Genomic DNA, 26,041 nt, shown 5'->3' with positions numbered 1-26,041 from the left:
GCCCCGGGTGGTGGAGGCGGGGGAGGCGCGCCGCAGCTTCCGCCGCCCGCGGGGATCCCCCGGGACTGGCGCCCGGGGAAGTCCCGGTGCGCGCGGGTACAAGAGGCAGCGCCAGGGCCCCCAGCCGGCAAGTCCTCAGCGATGTCGCGCGGCCTCCGGCTCCTGCTCCTGAGCTGCGGTAGGGCCCGCGGACGCCCGGCGCCCCCCGCGCGCCTCCCCGGGACACCCCCTTTTCTCGCTTGCTCACGCCGCTCTCTCTCCCTCTTGCAGCCTGCAGCCTGGTGCCCGCGGCGCGGGAGGTGAAGGTGGCCTGTTCGGAGGATGTGGACTTGCCCTGCACTGCCCCCTGGGATCCGCAGGTCCCCTACGCGGTCTTCTGGGCCAAGGTAAGCGCGGCGAGGCCGGCGAGTTAGGGTTGGGTGGGTTAATTGCAGACCGGGCAGCCGCCTTCCTTGGGCTGGGGACCCTCTGTGGCTCGGGTTCGGGGGCATCTCCCATAGCTGAACTCGGTACCCGGTCTTCCCACACGCCTCTCCCATCCCGGCTCCAAGCTCAGCCGCATCCAGGTACAGGCCGACTTAGATTTAGTTCCGCCGGGGACCTCAATCTTCTTGCCTCTGAAGGTGGCCCTGAGATGAATGATCCAAATAAGACGTTGTGGAGGGCAGAGAACCTCTTATTTGGATTAATTCCAGAGGCCACCTGTGGTTATGGACAGCAGGCCAGGGAAAAAGCAGCTAGTGCAGATTTGGCCTTGGACGGGAGGAAGGTCTCCGGATTTCTGACTTCTGGTGTTTTGTGACTGCGGTGCTCATACATTTGGGGAGGCGGGGAGGGGGCACCTTGAGAGGAAGGACTGCCAGAGAGAAGTGATAGGCTTGTTTCTTAGGTGGTAGTTAGCTGTCAGTCATCCCCTTTCTGGGGTACCCCTGGCTGCTCTTCCCTCTGGCCGTCCTGAGAGGTCCAGCAAGGAGGGCGTCTGTGATGGTGCACGGAGGCGTCCCCGCGTGTAAAAACAGTGTCACTGTTCCTACTGTAAGAGAATTGAGTCAAACTGAGGCTTTTTTAAGGTTTCCTCTGAACTGGAACCTTTTCAGATTCTAAGATTGTGGTTCTGGTGGCATTGGAAACCCAAGCAGCCACTGTCTGCTGTCACTGGTTTTTTTTTTTTTTTTTTTTTTCTCCCCGTGCTCCCCGCCTTTAATGAGGTCACTGCCACAATGGCACCTCTGGCTGAAGCACATGACTATGATATCCCAGCCTTACTCTGCGGAGCTCGCTGATTTGTCATCTTACCTTGCAGGAAATCTCTGTGCGTTTGTAGCTTTCCACAAAATGCTGGGTTTTCTTCTGCCCATCATAAAAGATGCTGTAAGAACCTGCACAAGTATCTAGCCATTTAACAAGGCAGCATAGGACCGTTAACCTCTTTGTGTGTGTGTGTGTGTGTGTGTGTGTGTCTCCTAACCAGATTGTCAGTTCCCTGGGGACAGTGCTGCGCCACTGCTTTTGTGTATCCTGCATGGCACCCAGTGTTTGCCCTGCTAATTTTGAAGGTGCTCAGTGAATTCAGGCTGACCTTTTATGATTATGCACAGTGGAAACGGTGCTGGGGCCTCGGGGCGCTGTATTGTGTATGAAAGTAGGTTTGTTATTATTCCTACTTCATTTCCACCTTATTCACTGTGGGAACAGAGAACACAGCAATTCCAAAATTGTTCCCTTGTAAAAACAATAGTATGTAAATAAAAATATTGTAAAACCAATATTATTTGAGTACTCACCATCTGCCAAGCTCTGAGGTAAATATCTATGTACATCAGCTGTTCCGATCCTTCCAGTGGACTTAAGAGATCAATACTGTTACTGTTCCTGCTTTACAGATGAGGAAACTGAGCCTTAGGAAGTGAAATAATCTGCTCACTGTTACACAGCGGGGCCAATCGCTGGAGGTGGGATTTGAACCAAGCAGTCTGGCTCCACAGCCTAGGTTCTTAGAGGTCTATCTTGTTATTTCTGTTTTCTCCCTTAATTACTTAAAGAAAATGAAAGTGTCTTTGGGCTAGCCAGGCAGGGACTTGGTTATCTAAAAGGAGGGGAAAAACATGAAACCACTATCCCTTTCAGAGAGCAATTAAAAAGGGAAAACAATATTAATATCCCCAGGGGAGTAATTACAAAGTACTCAGGAAAAAAGTAGATGAAATTTCAGACTGTAAAGTTCAAACAGTTGTCAAGTTAAATCTTGCGCGAGGTCATTTGGAATGATGCAGTAAACCAGAGTGATTAACCTTTGACTTTTCCTTGGATGTCAGCTGATGATGTAACTCTATAATGTATGTGCTTGTTTGTTGAACACAGTTCTTGCAAGCTTTAAAGACCCTGAAGGTCTCTCAAACCTCTGTTAAGAAAAAAAGACAATAGTCTCGTGGCATTCTCTTTTTTCTGTTGGTCCAGTGGAATAGGGTCATTGAAAACTCATACCCTAGTTATTTTTTTTTTAAGGAGGAAACTGTGATTGAGTAATGGTGGATAGGAGAGCTATGCTATGCCAGTAAACTAATCAGATACCTTGAAAGTGATATGCTTTATTTTTCAAGTACTTTTGAACAGATCTCAGCGTATTCCGTAGATGTTTGTTATTTTCCAGCCCAGTAATTATACTTTTGCATCGATTGTGCTTGTACAACAAAAATGGTTAGAGTGTTCTGGAAATAAGGCCAGTGGTGAAATGCTGAAATTCTGCATTTTACAGAAGATTATCTTGTCATTTCCTCCCACAACTTTCTTGTAAAGTGTTTCAGTGATGCGGAGAGGTAGCTATGAAGTGAGGAATTTCAGCCTGGTGACCACAGCCAGCCCAGCTGGATCATCGGTAGGGTGGTTTGTAAAACCACTTTGCACACTTGTAGGCTGCATGCTGATCAAGTAAGCAGAGAGTCCCTTGGAGTGTGGGGTTTCACCGTCCGCCAGATTGAATCGCATTCTTGCAGGCCTTCTGCATATCACAATTACGGTTATAACGACTCACAATTTAAAAATCCATTTACCACTCAGTTCTCCGGCACCACAGAGCATCCTGCCGCTGTCCAGTTGGCACTGATTACTTATGATTAACAAAAGGACCCATGTAAACCATGTGTTTCTTATCATGTGCCTTTTACCAAAAGACTCAGAGCAGACGGAGTCCATTTAGTGTTTGCAACATTAGGGTGAGTTGGGAGGGAACAGTGTCCATTTTATTCTCTCTGTTTCAAAGGTACAATGACAGGGGACTGGGCTGGGGGTGTAATATAGACATGCCCAGGGGGTCAAAGGTAGAGCCAAGAATGGGCAGAGATAGCCCAATTCCTGTTAGCCCAACTCTTCTTTCCTGCGGACTGATGTCTTCCCAACTGGGATCCAAGAATGGGGCCTCCTCTCATCCCTTCCCGTATTGTACCTTTTAAGGCAGAGTGAATGATTGGGAAGAAATAGAAAAGTTAATGCGGTATATCCATTCAGTTTAGCTCTTAGGATTGTGAATAGACTGTGGTTGTTGAGGGAGGTAGTTTGAGCTATTCTGAGGCAAAGAGACGTTGGTCCGTCACTCTTCTACCAAAGTAGAAGAACGTGGCTGTGACCTTGGGTTAGATTCTAGCACAAGAGGGTCATAGCCCAGCCCCATGTCTGCCAGGAGTAAGGACATCCGTTAAAGAGCTGCGTCTGTGCTGCTTGCGGAGCGGGTTCACGCTCCCTTTAATGAGGCTGCACTAGGTCTGGAAGGGGAGGATGACACTGGATGAATGGAGCGTTCTGGCGCTGCTCGTAATGAGTGGTTACTTACGAGGGCGACGTAGCACCGTCTCGAATTGTGCTGGGAGCCCCAGCACCCTAGGTTGAGGCATAATGAAAGAGGATATATAGTGTCATCTCTGAGTGACACCACGGGGGTGAGGACAGAGATGCGTCACAAGACAAGTGCCCTTTTTAGATGATTTCCAAAGGAAGGGAGAAAGGGGAAGTGAGACCATGATTTCAGAGAATAGATCAGACTTGAACTTTACAATATTTAGGAGAGATGCAGCTGTGGCAGGTCATGGGCTCTCCTGGGGACTAAAGGAGAGCAGATTCATGGGCTCGCATGAAGCTGCTTGGAAAGTTCCAGGACAGTCGCTACACGGATATTGCTTGTCCTTGATTTGTTATGAGCTGTTATGATGTATGTTACTCGTCTCCTATTCAGTGGAGTCCTGTTTTCTGTCTGTAGCATCTTGTGTGATAATGAGCCCCAAAGCGAGGAAGTCCTATAGGAGCCTTCGGGGGGGCCTAGGGTTGACGAATGGCCCGGGCAGATGGCATCTGTACAGACACCAACCCTGATGGACCCACGAAGGAGACAATGCGTGCCACTCACTGCACTGACCTGATTCTAGAATGACGTCTGTTTTAAGATAGATTTGAGATGTTTTAGGAGAAAAAGGAAACATTTCTACATTAAATACAGAAGCGCCGAAACATTGAAATGTGAAAACAATGCCTGTGTGAGCATCAAAGAAAAATCATACCATCCCCATTGGCACCTGTACTACTTGACCTGATTGAATAACCTTTAGGTCAGACTATGAAAGGCAAAAAGTGAATTTTCAGATGTCTCCCATATTTACATTTTCCTCAGTTCGTAAATATTTCTATGTCCCAAATGTGTGCCAAGCCCTGCGCCTGGCAATAGCCATCCTAAGACCAATATGGACCTTTTGCCAGAGGACTGTCAAAGGCATGGACACAGGAATCCACACGCATCTTTGGGGACTGAGGGGAAACGAATGATGTGGAAGGGAGAATCATACCACAGAGGACTGAGAGGTAATGCCAGCAAGCAGGCTGTGAACACCCCCGAATGCTGAATTATAAGGGCTTGAACTTGGTCCTTTTGGCAGCAAGGAGCCTTTGAAAATTTTTAAGCAAAGGGGATAACATCGTGAAAACTACGTCAGAGGAAAAGCGTATTTCTTGTGGTGAAAGACAGACTATAATTCATCCCAGAAAATGAATCTCAGAGAGAAGCTTTAGTCTTTCACTGCTGTGGAACTGCCATCGGGTTAACTCAGTGAGGCTGCAGCACATTCCTGGGGGTTACCTCCCCTTCTCTCTTGGTCACCAGTTCTGTTGTCCACATGGTTCTAGGGAGGAGTGGGCCAGGCTCTAGAAGAAGTCCCAACCAGAGGAGAATGATGGAGCACTGAGATTTTTGGACAATGATGAGACACAGCAAAGCTGCTAAAAATCTTTCGGCTTGGAAGAGGGTAGGGAGGAGAAAGGCAGCTGAGAGTTAAAGAGAAAAAACTGCAAACACTTGTTTTCCATAAATAAAAGGGGGAACCCGAGTCACATGAGGACTGATTATGTTAGTTCTGTACTTGGTTATGTCACTACACAAAGAAGAGGAAGTTAGAAGAAGGTCTTAGTGACATCAGGGAAGGTTTTATGTTGGGCAGGACTAAAAAGAGATACATTACCTAAAAAGAGGGTTCCTCCATCTGAAACTGTTTCCATAAGTCCTTCCTGGCTACTCTTGGGATAACCTCAAATTTTCTACCAACAGTGCTAGCTCAAACCAGAGCTGAACTAAAGTACTTCCCTAAGACTCTTTACACCTGAAGCATATTCTTAATTTTTGTTTTTGCACTGGGGTATACTTGGGTAAAATTTCTGTGTGTGTCATGTAGTTCTGGTATAGGAGTAAGAGCCCAAGGCTTGTGAATATCACTTGATATTTTTGTGGAGCACCAGCTAGTCTACTGCACGTTCTTTTCCCAATTGTCCGAGAGACGATAGATTCCAGAAGAACTGGTATTTGTCTAGGATTATTGGTCCAGATGGGGAAAACCTATGGGAAAAGATAGATGCTCATTGCCATAGACAATTCATGTTCACCTAGGACCAGACTCACTGGGTCAGTTCCGGAGAACAAAGGTCCTGAGTCCAGTCAGACCCTGGTGTCTCTTTCACCGAGCAATGGGAGGCATGTGAGCCTGAGTGACAAAGCAGGACTGGCCTTGAGGTTGGAGCCACGTGGAGATAGCCCCGCATGTGCCACGTTTATTTCTGGAGTGGGTCAAGGTGCTCCTATCAATTAGGAATCTTTCCGTTGTGAAGGCTTGTAATCCAATCAAAACTAGCTTAAAGAAAAGGGAATATATTGGCTTATGTGGTTGAAATAAATAATTTTTAAAAATCAAAATATAGTTCCTACTTCAGTTATGGCTGATGTTGTGGGTTAAATAGTGTCCCACAAAAAAGTTATGTCTCGGTCCTAATCCCTGGTATTTGTGAGTGCGACCTTATTTGGAAATAGGATCTTTGCAGATGTAACCAAGTTAAAGTGAGGTCATACTTGATTAGGGTGGCCCTGAATCCAATGACGGGTGTCCTTATAAGAAAACAGAAACACAGAGACAGATGCACAGGGAGAACACCACGTGAAGGTGAAGGCAGAGACTGTAGTGATGTGTCTACAGGCCAAGGAATGCCAGTTTCCAGCAACACCAGAAGCCAGGAGCGAGGCATGAAACAGATTCTCCCCTAGAGAGAGCACGGCCCTGCCAGCACCTTGATATCGGACCTTTGGCCTCCAGAACTGTAAGAGAATAAATTTCTGTTGTCTTAATCCACTCAGTTTGTGGTAAGGCTAAATTTGGAGGTTCGTGAATATCCTCAGGGCTCGGTGACTTTCTTTCTCTCAACTTTTCCTTCCTTCGTGTTGGTTTTATTAACAGCCTCCACGTGGCAGTGAGATAGTAGCCGGTAACTGCAGACTTGTCTGTCCTCCCGAGATCGAGTGCAAAGCAAAAGACTGTGTCTCTTCTATCTCAACAAATGTCAGATTACACTTAAGTGGCTTTGATTGGGTCATGGATCCATCAGAACCATTCCCTCTGGTCACGGAGGTCAGGCCAGAGTCAAACGTGCCTTTTCTAGAACCAGATGTAGTGCCCTCCGAAGGACATGAACTCAGAGCCCATAAGGATGCCCCTCCCGGTCCAGCAGGACCCACAAGAAACTAATGGAAGAAGGACGATTGGCATGAACAGTGAGGGGCCTAACGTTGCCTTCAAAGCCCCGTTCCAAAGGGTATTTTCCACATTATGATGGTGCCTTAGAAATTCAGAATGCAGTGGCTATTTTGGAGACCTTGTGGGCAGAAAAAATTTCTCCCTAGAGCAGAGATTGGGACTTCTAGAACAGCTTTGCCAGAGGAGACTGAAGTATCAGCTGGAAGAAATGACTGAATGGGTGGGCAGAGTAGAAAGCTATTGGATACAACAACAATTCCTGTTACCAACATTACCGATTATAAAGCACTATTATGTGTTTTCTCATTTGATTCTTAAAATAACCCCATGAGGGAAGTAAGGTAGTTACAGACGAGGAAATCCAAGTCAGAGGTAAAGTGACCCAGCTACCTGATGCTTGACTTCAGGTTTTCTGATTCCAGAGCTAGTGCCCTTGTGTCTTCCTCATTGTTTCTAAGATTCACTCATTCATTAAATAAATACTTTTTGAATATTTCCTATGTGCAGGGAACTGTTTAGAACTTAGCTGTGAAAAAAAAAGAGTGGTAACATTTTTAGCGCTTTCTGTGTGATTGACAATATGCTACAATACCCACCTACCTCATCATAGGTATATTTACACCAACTTTGGGAGGTGTACTTACCCTCCCCCATCTCAGGGGAGCAAACGAAGCCCAAGAGCTTCAGGCCCTTCGCCAAGAGCAGAGCTAGCCATGGCGGGGCTGGGGTTTTGTTTCCACGTCTGTCCAACACCAAAGCCTGTGCTCTTAATTACGTTGCCTCTGCCATACTCATAACTCTGTTAACAGCCATAAATCCAACTCTGTCTGTTAGACCCAGTAAATTTCAAAGTGGAAAATCATTTTTCCAATAAAACTACACTTAGAAAAAGACGATGTTAATGCTTATACATTCTACCCCCATTATGACATCAACCTCTGAGCCAAACTATTTTGCATGTTATAAAGAGCTGTTTTTATGATGAATGGGGATTATATTGGCACTTTAATTGAGTTGGAAACCAAGGTACATGAATGTTAGTGCATGGGAAATGCAATAAAAAAAAAGCTGTTCGATGTGATTGGAATATATCAGATTAATTTAATACCACCTTTAAATACTAACATCCATTCCTTTAAATATGTTTAATTAAATTGTTGGATTAAATATTTATATGCATATATATGTGCACACATTTTTCTCCTCAAAAAAATCTCTTCCCTTTTCTTTTACTTTCCTATCACATTCTTAACAGATCTCATGCATGATAAATTTGGATTTCAAGGCTGTGGAATCAAAATTCTTTGCAATAGGAATGGAGCTGTTGTCCTCTTATATCCAAAGATGGTAATCTAGGAAGTTAGCATATATTTGGATAAAATTATGTAAACTTCTAAAAAAATCCCTTTTCACAATAGGGATTTGACTGAAATATTGGTTCAATTTCAGCCATATTTAGATATTTATTGGATTTCTTTCTAGTTCAAATTTATCCACCATTAAAAAAAACAATTCACATGCGTTTAAAATTACTACTTGTATTTGCTTGGTTTAGTATTAGGCAAATTAAAGAGAATTTATTTTAATTTAGGGCTTGTGGTTTCCTTAAGGTCAGATCTCCATCCTACAGAGGGAATATGGTATTTAAATTATTTAGTCAAATTGGAGGCCTTGAGACAAAAGTTCTTAGGCTTTCTGAAAATGAGATGTCTTATATTTTGCCTTTTCTAATTCAATCAGAAAGATAAAATTTGTCAGCATAAGAGTTAATGCATGGAATGTGGATTTTAAAAACATAATTTGGATGAGTGTTTTGAGGAATTAATTTGCCCACAGCCTGCTGTGTCGTAGCCCTCTGCAATATGAGCGTCGCAAAGTGTGCGTTAAATAGTTCCTGTCAGTTACACTCAGCTGTGAATGAATCTGAGGGTTCCTTTTGTTATAAATGACTATTTCCTAAAATGCTTTTGCAGAGAGGCAATGAAACACTTTTAGATTTGGAATGTTGAGAGTCATTCTTGCCAGTGGTTGATTTTGAGCCAGCTCAAATGTTTATAAGAACTCATAAAACCCAGCGAAGTTGAGGATGGCCCATTTGCTGTTATTCCATGTTCCTCCCCCTGAAATTCCTTTGGTTCTTGAACAGTGCTGCTCGGGCCACGGCTCACTCACCCGATACTGCAGGGTGATGGCTGCTTGGCCACGGTGCTGAAGATGATGATTTGAACTTTTGCATAAAGTCTCTTGGTACTGCTAGCGCTCCACTCGCATCTTGAGCATGTTAACATGAAAACTACAACGATTTTTGCAGCTGTAGGCAGGAGGAAGGGGGAATAGGCTATGTACATACCTGCAGCTTGAAGCTAGAAGGAAGGTTCTGAACTATTTCCACGTGCACTGTGTGAAGTTACAGAAGGTTCCTTTTGTTACGGGTAGTTATCAGGCACAGAGAGCTGTTCATCACTTTGGCCAGAGGTCCCAGGTTAAGCCAGTACTTCTCTCAGTTCTCTGGGTCTTTCAGGAAGACCCAGGGAGGGGCCATTGGAAGATGACCCCGTGAGAGTTGAGGTATCTTGCCACGATCCCACTGATGGCTGTGGTGGTTCAGTAAAGCAGAATTCCGCAAGCTGCTTTGGGGTTCTTCGTTTTGACTTTCCCCTACCTCTTACTTTCATTCTTATGATTTCACCCTGCCTTGGCTTTGCCATTGTAAAATAACCTCTCTGGAGGTTTTGTCAGAGACCCGTGGAAATCTGGCCATCACATAAACTACTTTTTGTTGTTACTGCTGATTTTTAAAATGAATTCTCTTCTGCAAATAGGCAGAAGGCCACTGCCAGTCCGTTCTGATCACCACCACGTACTAGCTTCAGCAGTTCCCAGCAGCCAGCGTGATAAAGGGGCCATCTTTATGTAAATAAAGCACAATAGTTTATATTTCCACCAGCTCCAGAGGGGTTCTCAGTTTTTTTTGTATTTTTTTTGTTTTTTTTGATCTTGACTTTCAGATAGGTCTTTTTGAGTTGAGGGAGGGGTCACTGGATAGGAGAGAAGACCACCCTAAGGAGAAAATCTGAGGTAGAAAATCTCAAAATGATTGTTGCAGCCAAGTTTCCATCTTTTCGGATGCAGGGATTTCTACAAAACTGAATTCCAGTGAAATCTATTGGAAAGAAATCTGAGTTGAACACATTTGGAGGTTAATTTAGAAAAGAAAAGCAGATTGAGACAGCATCGTGGGGACTGCAGAGATTAAGCTGAGTTAATTAGTTCAAACTGGCCTTGGGGGGTGGGGTGGAGGAGGGAGTCTTGGAAGCGGTTGGCCCCGGGATGGTCCTGGGCACCTGACCCATCAAAAGCTCTGGTGGGAGGGAGCACTTCTGCCAGGCAGCAGAGGAAGGGAGAGGTGCAGGCACATGATAAGGCTGCAGTTTTTGGTTTAATCAGACTTGAAAAGGGGAAAACTGGTCTAACTTAGACGTGTTCCAAAATCAGTTGGATGCCTAAGGTTCCTTGACCACACCTCCTTTTTTTGTTTGCTTGTTTTCTTGCTCTGTTTTTGAACACCTAAATGCCCCAGTCTTGATTATTTTGGAAGGAACCTTTCAGCACAAGGACTGTCAGGAAATGGGATTTCCGTTCGTAGACCTCGCCTGAGAAAAGCTATTAGTCTCAGCCCAGTGCTAGGAGTGAATGAAGCAGGGTTTCTTGCAGGAGTGATAAATCAGCCACCAGATGTCTCTGCAGGCCACTCCACAGGAACGCCAATAGGACCCCGAGCCGTGGAAGCTGGAATCTGAGCTTCCCGTGGACCTCAAGGTGCATTCCCCGACTTAATAAATGAAGCAGAAACCAAGGAGGGTGTGTGTGTGTATGTGCATGTGTGTATGTCTTCTGTCCTGGGCTGCCTCTGCCCCACTGGGTGTTCCCCCCATTCCTTGGTTATTTATTTCCCTGTGCTGATTGCCTTTTGAAAAGTAGGAGAGGAGTTGTAGGGTCCTCCCAGTACAGGAGATTAAACAGCGGCAGGTGCAGGCGAAGACAGCAGCAGTGTCTGACTGCGGTGTCTTTTCCTAAGGGAGCCCTTTGGTGCAGCCACTACGCTGGGGACAGGAAAGGAATGCCACTGAATCCCAGGCTCCCTGCTGTTCCCCAGCCGCCCAGCAAAGGGCTCGGGGCTGCCCTTGCACATTGAAAATGGTGCTTGGCTTTACTGTTTATGTAAATGAGTTTTAGAAGCTTTAAAACATTTCAGTGGAGGATCAACGAGCAAGTTAACTAGACAAATTAAAAATGTATCTGGGGAAAAAGGGAATTGATGGTGAACGTGATGTGTGCTTAATCGTGGAAGTAGGAGATGACGGAAAGACCCCACCAGTTTAATCTTGTTCAGGGAAAGAAAACCAGCCAGGTTAGTTTGGCTAAATTTGACATCTACCCCAGTTGGGCTGGTCCATCCTAGGTACAGTGATTTAAGCCGTAATTGCCCTTCCATGTATATCTTGATATTACCACCAAGTGACCTGACACATAAAATCTCCACGTGGCGCTGTTGTCGGCTGTCTTCCTGCCTTAGCAGAGGCATGAGCGTGGTACATCCTGCAGCGTCACAGATGACCCCACAGGTACGCAGTCTCTGAAGAACAGGGTGACTTCATGAGAGGCATTGCTCATCTGCATCTCTGTGTTTTTTTGTTGAGTTGTCTGGCAATGACCTTAACAGATTTAGAAACGTTTCCAAATAAAAGGCTGGGCTACAAAAATAAGAATCAGTTAGTGGGTGAGTCGGTATCTGAAGAAAACAAGAGAACATTGAATAGAGAACAACCAGCGAGAGAATGTGATTCAGTGTGATTCATGCGCTTCATCACATAGTCATCAGTGACACATGATTATCATCAGTAGGAACACTCTCTCCTTCATGTAGGGATACAGAGAATCGTCAAATGCAGTCCTGATCTTATTCTAAAAAAGATGGAGCCTTAAAGAATTCTCCTAGATTCTCTCCTCCTCCCCCAGACATCACACACACACACACACACAGTATCTTGTTTTAAAACAATTAGCTGAGGATGGATTTTATGAAAACAAGAGGTAGCACCTTGATGTGGAGGCCCAGTGCTTGTAGGTTCTGGCAGTAGAGCATGATGTGGTTTGATTCTTGTTTTTTAAATTTATTTGATTGAAGTATAGTTGATTTACAATGTTGTGTTAATTTCTACTGTACAGCAAAAGTGATTCAGTTATACATATATATATATTCTTTTTCATATTTTTTCCATTATGGTTTATCACAGGATATTAAATATAGTTCCCTGCTCTATATAGTAGGACCTTGTTGTTTATCCATCCTATATATACTAGTTTGCATCTGCTAATCACAAACTCCCAATCCATCCCTCACCCACCCACCTCCCCCTTGGGAACCACAAGTCTGTTATCTATGTTTCTGAGTCTGTGTATGATTCTTTCTTAACAACAGCTCACAAATGGCAGTGCCGAGAGGATGGAGGTGCCCCAGGAAGACCTGCAGTACTATCAGCAGAGGGCATCTTCAGAGGCCCCCAGGGAAAGGCTGTATTCCCTGAGGATCCAGAACACTACCAGCTGCAACTCGGGGACCTACAGGTGCACTCTGGTGGATCCAGAAGGGCAGAGAAACCTAAGTGGCACCATGATCTTGAAAGTGACAGGTGAGGTGATCTGTGGCACCTGTTTTCTTCTTACAGTATGCGGGGCACTTTCTGTAGGTCCTAAACTTGATCCCCTCAATCCAAGTTTACCTTGTAATTCAGAAGCTTTGGATAATATCTGTGGCTGAAAGCTAAATTCTACTGCAAGGATGTCATAACTTTCTCTACTTTCTTTTTAATAAGGACAGATCTACCCCAGTCTGACTGGGCTGGATGCCAAATGTAGTCAAACAACTAAATCAAACAACTCTTACTCATGTAAGAGTCCTTTGGAGCCAATAGGAAGTTTCCAAGTCTAATTTTTGGAAGACAGAGAAACTGGGTAGTCTCCCGAATATATCAGATAACTGTGTAATATTCTGCTCATTGGGGGCTTTCTAACCTGGCCTAAGGGAGCTGCTTCATGTTTCCACCTTTTTCACATGAGAACAGCATTTCTCTCCCACTTTACAGCAATTGAATGTCCCAATACCTCAACTCAAGCCAAAGAAAAAGGGTACAGCAAGAAAATAGCGTTCCCGTGACAGAAGGCACATTTTTGCTCTATGCAGTAAGACCAGGAATCAAGTGTAAAGACAAGGATTATCTCCTTGGACTTTTTTCCATAACTTTTCTTTATGTAACTTAAAATACGCCTTGCATTTGACTTTGGCCCAACTCTTGTTAGTGGCTGAGGCTTGAAATGACAAACATGTTGTTACAGAGGCCCTGACTTTGTACAATGGCTACTTTCTCCTTCCACGGAGAAGCGGAAAGGAATCTGACTCAAGATAATATTCCCACACTCACAAGAACGCAATCACTGGTTAGGGGTCAGCGTTTGGATTTGGTTCACTGTCTTACACACACACACACACACACACACACACACACACACACACACACAAACACCCTATACCCTTCTCAATCTCTAGCCCTTTACGCTGCTTCGTTTGTCTTCATGGCATTTACCGTACCTGCCGTGATACGCTCCCTCAGTGAGTATTATTCACATGAATGAGAAACGCGAGCTGCCTGGCAGGAAGGGCAGAGAGGGCAGGCGTGTCCTGCGGGGAGCAGAGAGGAAAGGAGTAGAGAAAAGCTGGCTTGCTTTCCTGCCCTCTGCGAAGGCAGCGCTGCCTACAAGTTGAGCGGTCAGACTAGAGCCACTTGGATCTGGTTCAAATATCAGCTCAGCTGCTCGTTAGCATCTTACCTTGGGGAAACCCCTGAGCCTTGGTTTTTCTCATCTTTAAAATGGGGATAATATAATATTGATATTATCTACAAAACAGGCTTGTGGTGAAGGTTGAATGAGATATGGCACTGAAATGCTTGGTCTGGCGCCTGGGGTGGGGGGACTGAATGCTCGATAAATGTTAGAACCATCAGTGGCTCTCAGCCCTTCTCTTCTGGGGTGACAGACCTCTGTGAGAATCCATCCCCAGACCATTGCACAAAATTTTGAATCCAGTTTCAGGGGTCGACAGCTGTCTGGAGGCCCATCCATGGCCCTGAGGGCAGAAACCCCTCCTGTCACCCGCACTCGATCTGCTCCTGCCCCAGTCCTCAAGCCAGCTCCCTGAGCAACCTTGCTGCACATTGGATGTCGTGCTTGAGTGGGGAGAAGCTGTCCCCACCTTGTCCCCTCCTGGGCTGAAGGCCTCCCTCCTCCTGCACTTGCCCCCCTCCCGGGGCTGAGGCCACAGCCTTTAGCAGCCCCCAGGGAGCTGTTCTGTAGCCCCCCTTGGCTGTCAGCCTTGGTGGAGGGGCTTTAACAGGTCTACGAAGACGCATCGACTTGTTCTGTAACAGCAGGGCAGCTCTGCCACCTGCCTTAATCCCTCAGCCTCTCTGAGCCTTGGCTCCTTCTTCTGTAAACTGGGGTACTCAGACCTGCCCCTGAAGGTTCAGTGAGATGCTGGATGTCAGCCCCTTTGCACAGAGCCAGGCACAGGGTGAGTGTGAGCGCCGGCTGTGGCCACCGCCGTCATTACCGATGTCCTTCCCACGGTACAGACGTGAGGGTGAGAAGGGGAGACCAGTAGGACTTTAGAAAGCCAGAACAAAACATTCTTAGCTTTTTCATCCTGGTAGAAGAGTCCTGTTCAACGGCTTCATATTTTACTTATTTCTTTTTGAAGGATGCTCTAAGGGACGCAAAGAAGAGACTTTTAAGAAATACAGAGCTGAGATTGTCCTGCTGTTGGCTCTGGTCATTTTCTACGTAACACTCATCATTTTCACTTGCGTAAGTATCTTTCTTAAACATCTCTCATTATTAAAGGATCACCTGGGTTACCAATCTAATGCGTTTTGTAGACAGTGTGAGTCATTTCATAATGGCAAGAGACCTGTTCTCAGAACCCTGGCCTTACTGAGGCCCCCAGACTGTGAGAATCTCTCTGGGAAGCTCCCAGCTTGTTTTCCATCTGGTGGCTCCTCACAGAGCCTTGTGAAGAGAAAATGAAGTAAGACAGTGATGGAAGTTTGTGAAATGCCAAAGGATCCTCCTAAAGCACCAGCAGACCTTGTAGATACGGTGGAAGAAAATTGGACCCTGCCCATCCACCATCCGGGCGAGGTGCTGTTCTTCCTGTAGGCAGGTGAGCAAGCCCGGCCACCCCGGTGATGGATCCATCTCCTTGGTCGGCCCCTGAACTCTTTTAGAGATTCCCTCTTATAATTTTGGTACTTCCACCACTTTTTTTTTTTTTGGTACTTCTGGTTGCTATTTTAGACATCACTTTTTAAGAATTAATCCTGAGAAGCCAGAGGTACACAGGGTGTGGCCTGGGGTAGAGGACGGCTGGCCAGTACTTGGGCGTCCTTGACATGCCCTTGACCTATTGGTTGCAGACTCCAGCCTAGACTCCTCCCTGCCCCCCAAGCCTCTTTGTGTGTGGCTGGTCACCTGGGTTGACCGTGGTCATAGGGGAGCAGGGCCAGCTCTGGGCCTGACCCACTAGGAAGTGATCTGTCCCATATGTCTCAGCAGGATCAGGAAGTGCTGGCTATTTGGGGACCAGGACATCGGTCACCCAGGAGCTATTCCAACGCTGGTTCTTGTTACTCACTGGCCCCTTCTGTTCACTTGCTTGACTCTGGCCAAACACTCATCTCTCTGGTTGCTATTTTGGACGTCAGGCCATCAGAAGACTCCAGTGATCACCTACTGTGTATAAGGCATCATGCTAGGCACTGGAGGGCATGTAAAAAGGCATAAGAACTATGTCCTTCCCCCAGGGAACTTACAGCTTGGTCTTTAGAGTTATTTGCATATAAGCAGATAATTAGCATTACCTGGCGGTAAATTTTAAAAATGAGTGACTCTAGTTTTTTGTTGGCAAATGCCTGTTTCTTTGGGCACCGATTTTCCATGCAGGAAATCCTAATGTTAGGGTCTGGAAATGGCCCCAGTCTGTAACTCCTGGTTGAGGTTTGGAGATACCAGCGAAATAGCGCAAGCCCACTGTAGAGTGAGTGACGTAGCCCGCATCACGAGGGCTCCCACATGAGCTGTCCAGTCTCCTAATGAACGGAGTTTAAATCCAGGTGACAGCTGAAGCATTTTTCCAATTATTCACTTCTCAACGTATCTCTTTGATTTTATTTTTCAGAAGTTTGCACAACAGCAGAGTATATTTCCCGACTTTCTTAAACCTGCCATGGAACATGCTTTTCTCCCAGTTACCTCCCCAAATAAGGATTTGGAGCCAGTGACTCTTCACAAGACAGAACTGGTGTGAGCAGGATTTCTGCAGATTGGTTTTCTAAGGTTGAAGGCTCCGTGGTGTGCGTCCACGTCTCACTGGACAGGAGAAGCCTGAGCCCCACACTGAAGACACCATCCTTCCTGTGAAGCCCTTCACTTGACTGAAACATCCAAAAGTGGATCCCACCCCACTGTTTGTGAGCAGGGCCCTGAAAATTGTGACCTGACCACAAAGCATGGGGCCGCCTACAGGGTGCTTTCCAGTGCTGCTTCTTTATGACCTTCTTAGCGTTTCATTCAGCTATCTGGTCAACCTCTCGGACAGGTTTTTTTTTTTTTTTTTTTCAGTCTTAGAAAAGCTATGGTGAGATGCAGTTGGAAAAGGACCTTGGGAAATATGAATGCCTGGAGTTGGCCCTGTGTAGACTCTTGAGGACAGCTGTCCTCTTCCACATCTGGAAAACATCTCTGAATTTGCTGTGTTTTCTTGTCTAAGCCCAGATGTTTTATGTCTGGGAGAAAGTGACAGGCTAAGCTGAGAGACAGAGGGAAATATTTAGCAAATAGTTTCCCGGCATGAAGGCCCTGCTATTACCAAGGAGTACGATGTGTACGCAGAAACAACAGGTCGATGAACTGTCCCCAGCAGGGCCTTTTTATCTGGGAAAGGCATCCATAAAGAAGCAATAGAGAAGAATGTCACAATTATTTTTATATCTGTGTATACTTGTCAAAGAAGGATTTGTGCTTCTTCTCCTTTTGAAATCTGTATCTTCTGTTAGATATCGTTGTTAACTGACAAGCAACCTGCATACGGAGGGTGAGAAGAAGTCGGAAACTGTGACAATAGGAGGGAGAGCTATTTAGGGACCTGATGAAAATGCTGGACCAATTGTGCAAACTGGATGCTGGCCCCAGTTGTCCCACTACTTAGCTGTCTGATCTTGGACAAGATCCTTATGGTTTCTACTTTCTCAGTTGTAAACCAAAAGGTTGATGTATGAGTTGATTGAAAAAAACGTATGTGAAAATTCTTTGAAAGAGTATAAAGCACTATCCAAATTCCAAACTCCTTTGGGTCATTATCCTTATTATTGCAGTGGTGTTCTGGGCATGAGAAAATGCTTTTCATTTTTTATGTTTTCCATCGTTCCAAACAAAGAAGGCTACAAAGGACACTTTCCCATAGTCTTCTGTATGAATTCCTTTGGGGAATTGAGGCCAGTTCAGTGGTCTGTTCTTGAAGCACCGGCCAAAAGTACTCCAAGATACGGACACTCAGGAGCCACCAGGCCTTGGGGAGAAGGGAGTTCTCAAATGTTCCATTGACGTTCTGGCAATTGTTGGGTTTCTCTTATCAAACTTGGCCCTTTCCCTACTTATTTTCCGAAGAGAATATTGCCCATGCTAATATTAGGGAGTAAAAGGGACGCCAAGTTTAGTGTTTTTGCCTCTTTATCATAGCTTTCATGTTATTAAATGTATGCATGTGAAGAGGGAGTGTTTTTCTCTTTTATATTTAAAACTACTCGTAAGACTTTGAGATGAGTGCTGGTATGTCTGTAAACTAGTTTGAGAACCAGACCCAAGATGAAATTCTAGAATTGAAAGCTTGGCTGAGTCCTTCCTCTGAGTGTGTGTGTGTGTGGGGGGCATTTATGGCAGGTAGACGTCTGTGAACCGGCATCCCCTTCTTCCCAAAGATGCTCCTGAATCCATCCTCGAGTTGTCTTGCCACCAGGCAGTACATGATCAGCTTGACCACGTGCATGACCATAGGTGAGAGGGATGGAAAGGAGGAGGGTTTCTATTTCAGAAGGATGTGTAAAGTCAGGGGCTCTGTACCTGGGATTCACGGGGTTTCACTCAAAATTCTCAAATAGTTCCATTACCCCCCCCTCCCCCAATGGTAAGAACAATCTAGTGCAAGTGGTTGGTGGTTGTAATAGTTATAAAAGCATTATAGGTGAATCCACTTTGGAAAATGACTCTTTGTGAAGATGAATGCCCATAATATGTCTGTAAAAGCTATAGATTCCCTTTCAGTGGAATCAACTCCATCCTCAAATACTTTACCAAAAATGCTGGTGAGACCATTGACATGGTAACGAAGAACTCAAGAGTTTTTAGCTGGTTTGACGCCCAGCTTCACCACTTAGAAGTTTTACCACCTTGGGCAGGGGATTCACCTCTCTAAGCCTCAGCTGGCGGTACTTTAGAATAAGAATAAAAATAGTATCTGCTAATTAGGCTTGTGTGAGGATTAAATGAGATAATATATCTAAGAGCCTAGCCCAGTATCTGGCAAATAGTAACATTAGAACAAGATTAACCTGAGAACAAAAAGAGAAAAAGGCAGCAGAGAAAGTGGCAAGGACAGTGAATATTTGACAAAGTGCTTTTGTTAAAAAGAACAGAATTGACTTGGTGGGAGAGTCATGTTGCTTTCAGAGGATTAATACAAGATGAAACTAAATGCTTCATGGTCGTTAGAATTATAGTACCTCAGAGGCCAGGGAAGGGGGTGCCCTTCATCAGTTTGGATTGATTTAAGCTAAAAATAAATGATGGAAATTTGAAATCAGGTATACTCAACATTCATACTTAGTCTTTGGTATAAGAAAAGGTGTGTGTGTGTGTGTGTGTGTAAGAGAAACATGAGAGAGAGATGGGTCAGGGTGGGAAGGGCAGAATTTATCAAGGACAGTGGCTGCTTTTCCACTGCCATCATTGAAGCCTCTCAAGGTATTTGAGAGGAGGTAGATGATCATCGACCATATCTATTCTTTGTCTCTGTTGCCAGGGAGAGCTTTGTTTTCAGAGCCCTGCTTTGTCTATGGAATTAGATCTACGGTTATAATAATTTCACCTTGGGATGTCCCAAGACACAAACACAGACATGAATATTAGCTCCACGTTCTCCCAAAAGAAGGCCTGTGGGTTTTGTTTGCATAGTAATTCTTAGCAGATTTCATCACAGAAAATACTGAGCCGCACTCACAGAACCCAACAGAGCCTGATAATTTGCTGGGGTTGCAGGAGGAGAGATCGCACAGCAGCCTGTGGACTCAGAGAGTCCTTGAGACTCGTGTTCAGCCCCACAGCACACTAAGATTGGGAGTCTCAGAATAATTCAGTCTGGTTCCCAGACTCTTTCCTCACTGGCAACTTTATTTGGCTGCATTACCTGGTAAATCGTTTAATACTCCATCTTTCCTATGTAAAATAGCCAAAGGCCTAAAAATCTTAGGATAGGAGCTATTTGCTTAATTCAACAACAATTGTCTCTCATAGTTTTTCAACTGATGTTTGAGACCCAGATTTGATCTAACTGGTGGGGAAGGTACAATTAATCAGTTCTTTGATCAGAGACTATTGTTGCTATTTATTATCGTCTCAAGACCAGATGGGTTTCTTCTCTAATTTTCAACTTTAAATTGCATAAGAAATTAAAATTCTACCACCTGCCTTTTTGTAATATCTCTGTGTGTGGGTTGAATGGATGAAATTAAGCATAAGGTTATTTGCTGAGCATTCACTCTGGCACTCTGTGTAATACTCAAAAAAAGCAAGGTACGGTCCTTCCTTTCAAGGAGCTTATAATCTAGTGGAAGGAGAAATGAGTTCAGAGCCATATGCACAGCTACGTGTTTTACTTAACATTAGGGAATTATTCAAAGATAGTGGGAACACAGAAAAAGGACTGGTAGTGTTCCCATTCATCTAGGAGCACCTTAGAAGGACTTACAGAACTAATTCCATTTGAACTTGGACTTGAAAGATAAGCAGGATTTTGAGTGCTAATAATGGTCAGGGGTGGTGGGAACGGCAGAGGCACAATCTCTAAGGTAAAAAGGTAGAGAGCACACTTGAACGGAGGATTGTATGAGAGTTTCTGTAGGCATAGGGCACCCACAGCCCAGACCAAGCAGGAAGGAGGCGATGATGGAAGACGGACAAGGTACTGTAGAGAATTTGCACAGCGGGGCAGTATGGAAAGATTCTGAGTTGCGGAGCCATAGAATTAGATCCATTTCTAGGACAATAACCAGGGAAATAAAGTGAAGGATGAAATGAAAGAGCTGGAGGGGACAGGAAGCAGGAAGGCCATCCAGGAGGCTGATGGAAACCCAAAGAAGCAGAGCATCAATGGAAGAGAGAAGGAGGGATGGAAACAAGCTGGTTCTTACATGTTGTCTTCTCAATTTTCAGTCTTGGGTTTTCTTATGATCCTAGCTGATATCTCTCTCCCCTTATCTCCATATCTATCTCTCTATCTACCTATCTATGTATCATCTATGTATCTGATTTTTTTTTTTTTTTACTTAGTTCTCCTTTCCTCTCTTTAAATAATGGAATGGAAAGAAAGAAACAACCCCTTCCATCTTGACCTCTACATAACTTACAGAACTTAATCATCTTAGACCACAGAAAAGGTTCCCATGTGTGACAGATGTCCCAATAGCTAAGAGGGCTCTGAATAATTATAAGAGGACAGTCATAGACGTTACATGATTAAACCTGGTTTTATACATCCTTACTCCCAGTCCTGCCTCAACTTCCCTGTCCCAGCAGAATATTCCTTGTTTTCGCTGTAGATAACTTGATATCACATTTGATCAGCGATTGGCTGACTGAGGAAACATCTGTGCTCTTTTGGTTTAGTTTTTCTGTGTTTACAGTGATATAGCAAACGTTTGCATCTTTTTTGTTTGGTTTTGTTTCGTTTTGTTTTGTTTTCAATATATTGAAAAGCAACATAGTACAAATGTTGTAGTTAATATTAAAAAGGATCCAAATTGTTCAAGGAATGAATTTTTATAAACAAGTTCTACAATGAAAGGGAAATGGCATATTGATACATAAAAGTTTTGTTAAACAAGATTTTAAAATTTTTAAATCAAAGTGTTTTAGACTAAATTCTTTCAAATGTTCAAACAAAAACAAAAAAATACCTGTACAATCTCCATAATAAAATGTGTCCTTGCACTTTGAAAATGTTAAAATTTTAGAAATTTGAGTGATAGAGGCAGCACTTAAGGGTTTTGTGAACACTTTTTTCCAAAAAAAGAATACTTTCAGTAAAACATTTTACTATTTTATCTGACTATGCATTTACATTTTTGTTCTTCCAGAAAAAGATTTACATTAACACTGTATTTTTACTGTAAAAAAATACATTTAGAGATATTCAACTTCCTGAGTGACTTCAGTCATACATCGAACATGATTTAATGAGCAAATTCTAAAATTTTATAATGAAATAGCATGTGCAGATGTATACTTGTATGCTCACTTACAGTAAAACTCAAGATCATGTCACAGAACTTACACTTAAGTTCTCTAAGAAGTTAAATAATATGATTAATCCCCAAACTTGACCAAAAGGTTTTCTCAAATGTTAGTAAATTGAATTAGTGAATTTACATTTTCTCATTTATTAACAAAATACTGAGTCATTTCAGACTATCAACTTGAATGTTTTCCATTATATACACCAAAAATCTGATTCCCTAACAAGAAATTTCTTGCAATACAAAAAGATAACAGATAATTAAAATATTTGCTTCATAATACAACTAATCCATAAAATACATCCCTTCCTCAATTGTCTAAAATGATTAGGAATTGGGGCACTTTCTTTATCATAAAACCCTTTCCTCTTCTTAAAACCCTGAGGTGAAAGGTTATTTATGTAATAAAACTAGAACCACAATTCTTCTCATTTCTGTATTGGACTGCAATTACATTTTAAAAATTTTATAAAGAAATGTGGCAACTTGTAAAGCTGCTCTATAGAGGTTTTTAAAGAAAACATTCCCAGAAACAACTTAACAAAAGAGCCTAGAATGACCCTATGAAAACATCCCTTTAACACTTATTAGTGTCGAGATGAGTGCCATTTTCCATCGCTACCACTGTCTCTTCTGTTATCATAGTCATGGCTCCAGCCATCGTGATTTCTCTCTTCATAGAAGAAATCATCTCTGCTTCCTCTGTAATGATGGTTGGACCCGTGATCAGTGTAATGCTGTTCATGGCTATAATGTCTATCCACTATGTAGGGATGAGAATTCTGACTTTTCGCTGTGATAATGGTGTATCTTGGCGCCACTGGGAGGTTGAAGACTGGTTAAAAGCATGATTATGTGACTGAACTGATGGGGAAAATCCTGATTGATCCAGATGTGGAGAACCAAATTTCCCTCCATATGACATCTGTCTCAAAGCACTGTTCATCACTGCTCGTCTCGGAAAATTTTCTGAAGAAGAAAAAGATCTTTGAATTATCGGCGTTGATGAAGTCATGTTATCCCCTGTCCTTTCGTACCTGCTAGGAGATGTGGAAGTAGGGCTTGAACTTCCAACATGATGCTGGGGGTATGACAAACTGACCTCCTGTGAGGCATGGCTACTTCCTGATCTAAACTGAATTTTGATGGGCCTTCCAAAAAGTTTGATTCCGTTAAGCAGATTCATGGCATAAGGAACAGATACTTCGCGTTTGAAATTCACAAACGCAAACTGCTTTGGTTTACCATCCTTATCTTTTGGAATTTTCACTTTTATTACTGGCCCAGCCTGTCGAGTGCCGGGACGGACCATCCCGCTTGCACCAGGAAAATGGGGATGGCCACAGGGCTGGGCCGGAAAACGAAAGGGAAAGCACGTTTGCATCTTTCATTGGTCCCGTGCCTTTATACTTTTGTCCAACTGATTACATGTTACCTAATTGCTCCTTAGTGATTTTTAAAAATAAAATCTTCCAGCAGTTGACTAACAGACCCTGCTAACCAAGCGTTAAGATAAAACAAAAGATACCTTGAAGGGATCCTAATGGATTGTGTGTGGGTATCATGGGATGAGTATGAATACGTTTTAGAGAAAAGGAAAATGGTGCCTTATGACATCGTTTGTTGCCCCAGAGCTTGATGAATTACACTCGAGCCCCATTCTCTCCTTCAGAGACAAGGCATTTCACTTGCAGACACATCTTTTTTTCGATTCCACTTCTTTATTTCATTCTCCCCAAGGGATCTCAGGCAAGTGCACAGTTAGGCAACAAAGACTAGCAGGAAAACATCATCTAGATGGGGTGTATTCGTTTCCATGGTTCCTGAGAAGTTAGAGTGAAGGAAGGAAGTGAAACTTGGGCACTGAAAGCAAATCTTCTATTCTTTCCTCCTTTCAATGCATAAACACGTACAGAATCCCTCTGGGCAAGGGAGACAGAGCTCACTTAGTGATTCATTTAGATTCTGCATGAGAAGGAGATATTGTTTTAGTTTTCATTATAAGAGGGGCCATTTCTTCAAATTGACCATTTTTCCCCCTCACTCTCTTCCAAAGTAGCCTGTTTACAATCTACTCTTGTAGATTACAGTACTCAGTAGAGACAAGTAGGGAGACATTCAGACCTTGAAAAGCTTCAAGACATCCCACAGAGTTGGAATGCTTTTCTCAAAGGGAAAAAAATTCTGCAAATGTGTATGTACTTGCCTATGTGCCCGAAAGAGCCAGCTGGACAGACCATAAACGGCTCCCATTCAGGAACAACAAAAGCCCATGTCAGAAGTCAAGGGACAGGGGGCTGAGAACTAATAATAATTTTGCACTTACACAGCAGTTTTCATCTGAAGACCTCAGAGTGCTTTATAAACATTAATTAAATTGCCCCACAGCCCTGCGAGGTGGCTGTGTATCACTGTTTCCAATTTGCAGGGGGTGGAGGGAGGAGAAATGTGTGCCTGGAGTGAAGTTGGAACCAGGCCATGCTACAGTGCACGTGGATTGTGGACTCAGAAAAAGCAGTGGGACCTTTTCCTCTGTGAATTTAAGGCTATGGTCACGTCTCACGTTACCTGCTGGACCAAGAAGGAGATGGTCCGGCAACAGGGCTGTCCAGGGCGACCCCTCTGCAGGACCCACCTGCTGCATAAGGCAGCCACTTGCACTGGGCCTGAGGGGCTCTGACACCATCTCCCCAACATACTCATTGCTGTTATTACAGACGCATCCCTTCAGTGGGACTCATGAGGGCAAGTCAGGCTCACCTGAGGTGCTGGCTCTGATTGCTTGGAGGTGTAGTCAGGACAGCTGCTTGGAGAAGGATCGTGATGGGTACTCAGCAGAAAATCCTGTGATTGATTATTATCTGCCTTGCATTTGGGAAAAAGTAGGTGTGGGTTGAATTGTGTCCCCTGAAAAGATATCTTTTTTTTAATAAAACTGATTTTATTGAAGTATAGTTGATTTACAATGTTGTGTTAATTTCTACTGTACAGCAAAAGTGATTCAGTTATATATATATATATGTTCTTTTTCATATTCTTTTCCATTATGGTTTATCACAGGATATTGAATATAGTTCCATGTGCTATACAGTAGGACCTTGTTGTTTATCCATCCTATATATACTAGCTTGCATCTGCTAATCCCAAACTCTCAGTCCTTCCCTCCCCCACCCCACCCCCCTTGGCAACCACAAGTCTGTTCTCTATGTCTGTGAGTCTGTTTCTGTTTCATAGATATGTTCATTTGTGTCATATTTTAGATTCCACGTATAAGTGATATCATATGCTGTTTGTCTTTCTCTTTCTGACTCACTTCACTTAGTATGATCATCTCTAGGTCCATCCCTGTTGCTGCAAATGGCATTCTTTCATTCTCCCTGAAAAGATGTCTTGAAGTCCTAACCCCGGTACCCATGCATGTGACTTCACTTGGAAATCGGGTCTTTGTAGATGTAACAAGTTAAGATGAGGTCATACTGGATTAGAGTGGGCCCTGACTCTGAAGGCTGTGTCCCTGAGACAAGGGCAATCTGGACTCTGCCATAGAAAAGTGTGGCACATGAGGATGGAGGCGGTGATTGGCATGATGTGCCTACAAGCCAAATGACCAGGATTGCTGGCGACCACCAAAGGTAGAAGAGGCAAGGAAGGAGTCCTTCCTAGAGCCTTGGCAGGGAGCGCAGCCCTGCTGACACCTTGTTTTCGAACTTTGGGCCTCTAGAATTATGAGAGAATAAATTTCTGTTGTTTTAAGCCACCCAGTTTGAGGTACTTCGTTACAATAGCCTTAGGAAATTAATACAATAGTCTAAATATTGGAAGTTGCAAATGCAGGATCATTAAAATGGTCGTTTATTTAAAGACACATCCCACCATTGTAATAAGCAAAGGAAAGTTTTCTGGAGAGATTGGGCTATGACGCTGGAGACGAGGAGAGGGTGAGTACATCATAATGATGGTGACAGTGACATCACTGTGGTCCTCTGACCTGGCACGCGCCACTTAGATGTTTTGGCGTGTCAGTCCTGTTGGAACATGTTGAATTATAATTGTGGAAATTCATTTAACGCATCCCATTTCTTCATCCCTATAATGACATAGAAAGAAAAACAAGGAAGGCATCCAGAAGCCAGATCAAGGATAGCAAAAGGCAAAAATAACCTACAAATAAGAAAAAGGAAAAATAAGATCCAAACACCGGGAACATTAACCTGACGTGGGTGAAGTTGCAGACATTTGGGGCAAGAGATCATCCGTTGTCTTCATCTTTAGTCTTGCCCTTTGCAGGTTCCCTTTAAAAAATAC

At 43.9% G+C, this 26,041-nt stretch overlaps 1 protein-coding gene, 1 long non-coding RNA gene and 1 pseudogene across 4 annotated transcripts; 1 reads left to right on the top strand and 2 right to left on the bottom strand.

Annotated features, from left to right (window-relative positions):
• On the top strand, positions 1–17,511 carry CD83 (CD83 molecule). Of its 2 annotated transcripts, none has more exons than XM_082345458.1 (5): positions 1–178; positions 271–386; positions 12,538–12,748; positions 14,872–14,978; positions 16,351–17,511. In XM_082345458.1, the coding sequence occupies exons 1-5, from the start codon at positions 142–144 to the stop codon at positions 16,474–16,476; spliced, it is 597 nt and encodes a 198-aa protein (XP_082201584.1). In that variant the 5' UTR covers positions 1–141; the 3' UTR covers positions 16,477–17,511. The 2 variants fall into 2 exon arrangements, with proteins under 2 accessions (XP_082201584.1, XP_082201583.1); XM_082345457.1 differs by having other exon boundaries at positions 3–178; positions 16,348–17,511.
• LOC309607194 lies at positions 2,299–26,041 on the bottom strand. Its single transcript, XR_014232322.1, has 2 exons — positions 24,913–26,041; positions 2,299–12,467 (listed from the first exon to the last, which is right to left on the bottom strand). It is a non-coding gene; the product is annotated as an uncharacterized lncRNA (long non-coding RNA).
• Positions 16,725–24,008, bottom strand: LOC309607177 (RNA-binding protein 7 pseudogene; annotated as a pseudogene). The gene has a single exon. The product of its transcript is annotated as an RNA-binding protein 7 pseudogene (transcript).

Source organism: Balaenoptera borealis (assembly GCF_965194805.1).
Source record: "Balaenoptera borealis genome assembly, chromosome: 12".
NCBI classification, from domain to species: domain Eukaryota; kingdom Metazoa; phylum Chordata; class Mammalia; order Artiodactyla; family Balaenopteridae; genus Balaenoptera; species Balaenoptera borealis.
Note: the sequence above shows the minus strand (reverse complement) of the source record. Positions and strands in the feature narration are given on the sequence as shown.

Coding starts and splice junctions, on each gene's coding strand:
- CD83 (XM_082345457.1), top strand. CDS start 142: ATGTCGCGCGGCCTCCGGCTCCTGCTCCTGAGCTGCG. Junction 12,749..14,871: donor CATGATCTTGAAAGTGACAG/GTGAGGTGATCT, acceptor TTCTTTTTGAAG/GATGCTCTAAGGGACGCAAA. Junction 14,979..16,347: donor CACTCATCATTTTCACTTGC/GTAAGTATCTTT, acceptor TTTATTTTTCAG/AAGTTTGCACAACAGCAGAG.